This window comes from Coenobita brevimanus, chromosome 36 (genome assembly GCF_032717465.1).
Source record: "Coenobita brevimanus isolate Jiangsu-jjx chromosome 36, ASM3271746v2, whole genome shotgun sequence".
Taxonomy (NCBI): Eukaryota; Metazoa; Arthropoda; class Malacostraca; order Decapoda; family Coenobitidae; genus Coenobita; species Coenobita brevimanus.
The window spans coordinates 5,290,360-5,297,859 of NC_136989.1; the positions used below are offsets into that span (position 1 = coordinate 5,290,360).

Consider the following 7,500-nt stretch of genomic DNA (forward strand, 5'->3'; position numbering starts at 1 on the left):
CAGTCCTTCATTTATGCAACAGGTCAACTCTGGAACTGTCTCCCTCTGTCTGTATTTCCTGCTGCCTATGACCTCCAGTCTTTCAAACGCAGTGTGTCCAGGCATCTCGAAATGGTCGGATCTTGAATTTGGCTCTCTCTTGTATTTTGTTTTGCTCTTGGAGGGAACTGTTATTGCGGGCTCATGGCCTTGGGTTCCTTCTTCCTTGCATAAAAAGAAAATGGATTCCGGTGGCTTTAGTGCAGCTTATATTTATATATATATATATATATTTTTTTATTGAGGTGAAGAGTCTTGCCACTTGCCAGGAATACTCTTCTGTGCCTCAGCCTGTATGTGTAGGCTACTTCTCTCTCTCTATTGCCAGTTCTGTGCCTCAGCCTGTATGTGTAGGCTACTCCTCTCTCTCTATTGCCAGTTCTGTGCCTCAGCCTGTATGTGTAGGCTACTCCTTCCCCTCTCTTGCCAGGCATCTTGTTCTGTGCCTCAGCCTGTCTGCCTACTCCTGTCCCTCTCTTGCCAGGCATCTTGTTCTGTGCCTCAGCCTGTCTGCCTACTCCTGTCCCTCTCTTGCCAGGCATCTTGTTCTGTGCCTCAGCCTGTCTGTGTACACCATTCCATCTCTTTCTCTTCGCTGTGTCTCTGATGCTGTCGTTCTGGTACGCGGCCACACCACACCAGGACGCTTGGCACCTTCTGTACTCATTCATTGTATTCTTTTATTGAAACGAAGATGCGCTTGATGGGTTGGTGATGACTGGGTGAGTGCAACGTGTCTGAATGTCATTTACTAACCGACTTATCCCCTCAGATATATGTTGTCAGTTAATAAAGGGATTGACCATGGAGGGTGGAGGGTGAAAGACTGACGAGGAGAGTATATGTGAGTGAGGCGGAGGGGGGAGAGGGAGGGGGAGGCCGAGGATGAGATGGAGGGATGGATTGGAGAGAATGGAGGGTGAGAGACTGACGAGGAGAGTGTATGTGAGTAAGGTGGAGGGGGGAGAGGGAGCGGGAGGCCAAGGATGAGATGGAGGGATGGAGTGGAGAGGTATATGAGAGACTGACGAGGAGAGTGTATGTGAGTGAGGTGGAGGGGGGAGAGGGAGGGGGAGGCCAAGGATGAGATGGAGGCATGGAGTGGAGAGGTATATGAGAGACTGACGAAGAGAGTGTATGTGAGTGAGGTGGAGGGGGGGAGAGGGAGGGGGAGGCCAAGGATGAGATGGAGGGTTGGAGTGGAGAGGTATATGAGAGAGGGGGGTGTGAGTTGGGAGCAGGGCAGTGAAATGGCGAGGGACAGGGCGACGTGGAGGCGATTTGTTTGTGGCCACCCCGAACGGGACTGAGGCGTCTGGCAATAGATAGATAGATAGATTATGAAGTAACGTGCATCTTCGCCTCGATTTAAAAAAAAATAAAAACTGAGTATACGTCACTACACGTTCATACAATACATTTTAGAATAAACAGCTACGTGGAAGGAATACCGTAACAAAATATACCCCCCCTACGATGGAGATGGTCGCCCCCCCAAATTTCAAGTCCTGCCTACGGGCCTGATCTCTTCTCCTTATGTCTTCGTCTCTCTCTCTCTCTCTCTCTCTCTCTCTCTCTCTCTCTCTCTCTCTCTCTCTCTCTCGTCCTCGTCCTTCATCTCTCTAAATTATCTCCACCTAGTTCATCCGAGACTCAGGTGTGTTGGATGCTGTGTGTGGCGTCTCGGATACCCACCCAGCCTTCTCCCGCTTCCAGAGAGGGGTCGGGAGGGGGGGAATTCCCGACTATGACATCATTCTGTTCCCGACGGAGGCTGTATCGATCCCGCGGCCTTCGAAATAACGGCTGAGAGGACTGCCAGACCGTTACTCCCTCGCTACATTCAAAAATTTTCATATTTTTGAATTTTAACGTTAATCTGTCGGTTGATTTTGTGTTTCTGAGTTTAAATTTACGCGATCTGAAGGCTTTGAAATAGGAAATAAAGAGCTGGTTGACAGGCGTTGCGGATTCGAAGGCAAGGTCGGCTGTTCGAGCCTGCGTTCTGGCGGTGAATGCACGTGAATCCGCGGATGTGAGTCGCATATAAAGTAACTCCCCTCCAGCGGGTCGTCAGTGTTGCCCCGCTGGTCCTGGAGTACACACACGCCGCGCTGCTGGGCCAGATTGGGCGTTCTGTGCTTATTTTGTAGTTTGAAATATAGATGGAATAGAGACAGATACTCATAACGAGAAATATGGTGGTTTGCCCCTGCGGTGTCATGGTGCCGAGTGGAGGGGGCACAGCGCGAATCCGCCGCGTTGTAAAGACCCCAAGTTGCTTTCATTCCTGCGATACGGTCACCACACAGCCAAAGGACCTACAGGAGCCGGCATCCGTGGAGAAACTGACAGCAGCGAGTAACAATGAGGCGACAGCGGCTATCTCGCGGCTGTCTACGGCACCGGCTGTCCACAACGCGAAGAACAAAGGCAGACAGGAGGACGGGAAGGGCGACCAATCCAGAACAACCTTAGCCTTGGCCAGGACGGAGTCAGGGAGGTATGTGGGTACGAGGCCTCTCAAATCCAATCGCTCCCCCACCCCAACCCTCCACAAATTAGCCACAGCGGCGGTGGAGAGCAGGCAGACGACCGTTATAGGCTCAACGGGCAGGCCAAGCAAACACCTACCAGCCGTTAGAACCTCGCCAACGGTGTCTCCGCAGGAAAAACAGACGATAACGACGAACAACAGCAGATTTAAACCCCCCGTTGCCCTACCCAGAAAGCCCCCTACATCAACGCAACGGATCAATGAACTAAATCTCTCCAATCAGAAAAGGTAAATATAAAAAAAAAAAAACGCCATCTTTTCAAAAAAACATTCGCAGGTTTTAAATAACGTACGCCATCTTGAAAATTTCGCACACTCGCCTGGATGAAAAAATCAATTCTTCACCCCTTGCCGCTTTGCATCATAGTTCTACCTGTAAAAAAATATATATATATTCACACTTCAGCCACTCCAGCATCATACTAGCCCTCTCTCTCCCTCTCAGTCTCTCTCAGGCGGTGTGAAATTCAAAATATTCAAAATTCAGAAAGATATACATTCGCCCTCCTCTCCTGTTTACCTTTAGGCAGACTGGCTTCAGGAAACAACTGCGCAGCGCCACCGCAACTACCACAACTACCAGGCTGCTACTACCACCACCATCGCCGGCTACCACAACTACCAACATCCCTTCTCTTCGTCCGACACAGCCTCCACCGCCACCCCCTCCACTAGCCACCACAACCACCAACATTCCCTCCCTTCGCTCCCTACCACAGTCCTCAGCTTCCAACATTCCCTGCCTCCGATCCCTACCGCAATCCTCGACTACCAACATTCCCTGCCTTCGTTCCCTACCACAGTCCTCATCTACCAACATTCCCCTTCGCTCCCTACCGCAACTACCACCATCCAAAGCTACCAGTCCCCTGTACCAAAACATCCCAAGAGATGCCACTAACATTCCCCATGTCCACGCCCCACTGCGCTCCAAAACTACCAACATTCCTCCTCACACCCTACCACCACTACCACCATCTACAGCCACCACCATCCCAAAACCCTCCCCTATCAGTCCCATATATCAAAATGTCCCAAAATTTGAAGAGGAGGAGAGAATTTATGAAAATCTACGGGACTTGGGATATGGCCGCCAGAGGGACACCCGACTCCATCATACTTTCACGGCCCCCACCTCACCCAGACTTATTTCCCCCCCTCCCACCCCTGATTTTGAACCCCCCACCCCTGATTTCGAACCCCCCACCCCATCGACCTCCTCCCTCGACCCCTCCAGCTCTGATTCAAACCTCTCGACCCCGGAAATCGACCCCTCGACCTCAAATCTACCTGACTCTCAAGCATGTACACTTTGGCTGACGGAATCCTGGAAGTATAACACCATCAAGAAGGCTCCGGATTTTGACTTCTTCGACTTTCCGGAGTTTAACGGAGATAGTGAGGGAACGGAGGAGAGAAAGGGAGAGAAGAACGTAGGAGAAGGAGGAGGGAACGTTGGAGAAGGAAGAGGGAACATCGAAGAAGGGAGAGGAAACGTGAGGGAGGAGAACTTGGAGAAAGGGAGCAACACGAAAGATGAGAAGAAAAGAAAGAGGCTTCGCAGCAAACTTCCAACGCTGTCCAGATGGAGAGGGAGGGAGAGTAGCAAAAAGGGAGAGGGAGGAAATGGAGGTAAAGAAAAGGAGAGAGAAAAGGAGAGAAGAGAGAGAGATAGAAAAGATAAAAATATAAGAACCGAGAGAAGAGATTCAGTCGAAATCACAGAGAGACAAAAAGGTGGAGAGAGAATCAGTAAAACGGAGGAAAGGAGAGATGGAGGAGAAACCGGAGAGGAGAGAGGGGTAAAGGAGGGCAGAGATAAAAAAGTAGGAGGGATAAAGGAGAGAGAAGGTAGAGAAAAAGAGAGAGAAGGTAGAGAAAAGGAGAGAGAGGGTAGAGAAAGGGGTGCTGCTACAAGCCCTGCCATGGTGCATAGATACGAAAAATACAAACACATTGAAACCTGTCACAGCTCCTGCACATCTGAGAGTGAATATGAGGATTTGGAGGACTGGGTGAGGCAGGAATCTCTTATAACCTCTGATCTTCCTCAATATCCAAGCTCACGACGGCTAAAATCACGCCAAAATCGCAAAATTGAAGGAAATATAACCAGGAGAGGGTCGAGTCAGGAACCGGGGAACTTAGGCGAACACTACATCACCTTCGGGTCCACCAGATCACTACAAACGCCTAGCCAGGAACCGGATTCATCGGATACAGACAGCATGAGATCGTACACCTCGTTCGGATACACGCGGATCATGTCTGCGGATAACGCGAGCGATTCTTCGGATAGCGGAATTGGAAGACGCGCTACATGGAATCGAAGAAGCGCGCACTGGAGTACCCTCATGAGTGAAACATCGGACGAGGAGTATATTAAGTCAGCTCATCCGGACAGACCCAAAATTTCAAATCCGGACAAAAACAAACTTTCAAATTCGCTCTCCGGCAGACAAAGGAGGTCGAGGTTTGGGTTTAAATACGAAAATGTTTTGGCCCAGAAATCCGTTGAGACTTCTGATGATGAGAGTAACACATCGAAGAGCTTTTGGATTGAGATGGGGGAGCGAGGGAGAGAATGGAAGGGAGAGAGACGGAGAGAAAGATTGGTAGAGAGAGGACTGGAGAGACTAGAGGAAAAGTGGAGGAAATATCAAGGAGTGAGGCACGAGGTGGGAGGAATGGAGAGAAAAGATGAGAAATGGAGGAGGCTTCAGGGAGAAAGACAAGATGAAAGAGGAATGGATAGGCAAGAGGAGAGAGAGAGGACGAATCAGGAAGAGAGAAGGAAAGATAGAAAGGGAGAGAGAGCAATGGAGGAGGAAGAAGGGAGAGAGAAAAATCAGGAAGGGAGGCACGGAGGGAGAGGAATGGAGAAGGGAGGGAGAGATGCAAGGAATGAGGAAGCGATGAAAGCAAGAATACAGGATGAAGATACGAGAGGAGGAAAGAGGGAAGAGGAAAGTGGAGGAAGGAGAGAAAGAGAGGCCCGGAGGGAAAGAGAGGAGAGAGGAGGAAGGAGAGAAAGAGAGGCCTGGAGGGAGAGAGAGGAGAGAGAAGAGGTGTGGCTGGAGGGAGGGAAAGAGGGAGAGCAGACCCAAGCCTCTCTCTCTGGCTTGTCACCTTTAATATCCTCCTCCACTCCTCCTCCGCCTCTTCCTCCACCTCCTCCTCCTCTTCCTCCACCTCCTCCTTCGCTTCCTCCACCTCCTTCCCTTAACCACACCCACGCAAGCAAATCAAGGCCAGAACAAGCAAGAATTACAAGCAATATCAGTGACAATGCAAAGAAACCACATATTACGAACCACAACGAACGTAAAACAAAAATTCTGTACGATAGGAAGGAGAAAACAAAAATTCTAGACGATAATGTAGACAGGAGAAGCACTCTGAATGATAAATTACGAAAAACGAACGCTCAAAACGACGCCCCATTTGAATTTGAACCTGCAACCGACTCCGCCAACGATATTAACGAAATCCACTCAAAGACAAGCAGTTTGGACGATAAGTTAGGGGAAAAACGCACTGGAGGCGATAATAATGGGGAAAAGGGCGCTCTAAACGATAATATAAGGCAAACTATCGCTCAAGACAACACCCGAAGCGAAAATAATCTTAAAGCAAATTCTCCCATCGACACCCCGAACCAAAACGCAAAAACTGGCTTTCAAAATCGCGTCAACCAAAACCGCGAACACGGAGATCGCGAAATAGAGAGCCAGGCGCGAAAAACCGGAGACGTAGGCGCCAAACCCGAGGAGCAAGACCGCCAAAAGAGGAAGATAAATCGCCAAAAGGGGAACACAGGCTTTGTAAATAAACCAAAGGGACAAACGCCATCTTGGAGCGAGAGGAAGAAAATACAAGGCCATGACGTGGAAGGTAGGCAGTCTGGCTTACAATTATTGCTTTTTTTAGAGAGAGAGAGAGAGAGAGAGAGAGAGAGAGAGAGAGAGAGAGAGAGAGAGAGAGAGAGAGAGAGAGAGAGAGAGAGAGAGAGAGAGAGAGAGAGAGAAGGATGGAAGGAAGGAAGGATGGAAGGAAAGAAAGAGGGAAAAAATGAGAGAGAGAGAGAGAGAGGGAGGGAGGGAGGGAGGGAGGGAGGGAGAGAGAGAGAGTGAGAGAGAGAGAGAGAGAGAGAGAGAGAGAGAGAGAAGGAAAGAAGGAAGCATGGAAGGAAGGAAGGATGGAAGGAAAGAGGGAAAAAATGAGAGAGAGAGAGAGAGAGAGAGAGAGAGAGAGAGACTCATTGTTGTGTGTGTCTGTTTTTAGGTGTGTGCACTTTTTGTCTTATATGAAGGTTTGTGCTTTGTGTGTGTGTGTGTGTGTGTGTGTGTGTGTGTGTGTGTGTGTGTGTGTGTGTGTGTGTGTGTGTGTGTGTGTGTGTGTGTGTGTGTGTGTGAGAGAGAGAGAGCGAGAGAGAGTGAGAGAGACATTGTTGTGTGTGTCTTTGTGCCTGTTTAGTTTTTGTTTTATGTGAAGGCTTGTGTGTGTGTGTGTGTGTGTGTGTGTGTGTGTGTGTGTGTGTGTGTGTGTGTGAGAGAGAGAGAGAGAGAGAGAGAGAGACTCATTGTTATGTACGTCTTTTTGCTCAGCTGTGTGTGTGTGGAGTTTTTGTTTTATGTGTGTGTGTGTGTGTGTGTGTGTGTGTGTGTGTGTGTGTGTGTGTGTGTGTGTGTGTGTGTACCTAATTTCTTCAGTATTTTGGTCATATATTTCTTCCTCTTCTTCCTCCTCCTCCTCTTCCTTCTTTTCTTCCTTCTCCTCCTCTCTCTCTCTCTCTTCCTCTTCTTCTTTTCCTCCTTCTCCTCTCTTCCTCCTCTTCTTCTTCCTCCTCCTCTTCCTCTCTCTTCCTCATCCTCCTCTTCTTCCCTCTCCTCCTCTTCTTCCTC

At 49.3% G+C, this 7,500-nt stretch overlaps 1 protein-coding gene across 1 annotated transcript in view; it reads left to right on the forward strand.

The window, feature by feature from the left end:
• The first annotated feature begins 2,237 nt into the window (after positions 1-2,237).
• LOC145396323 (uncharacterized) overlaps positions 2,238-7,500 on the forward strand; it is a 20,725-nt gene continuing 15,462 nt past the window's right edge. The window contains exons 1-4 of the mRNA XM_080269722.1: positions 2,238-2,824; positions 3,741-3,980; positions 4,086-4,365; positions 4,585-5,109. Coding sequence (XP_080125848.1) covers positions 2,238-2,824; positions 3,741-3,980; positions 4,086-4,365; positions 4,585-5,109 — 1,632 coding nt within the window. The remainder of the gene's footprint in view (positions 2,825-3,740; positions 3,981-4,085; positions 4,366-4,584; positions 5,110-7,500) is intronic.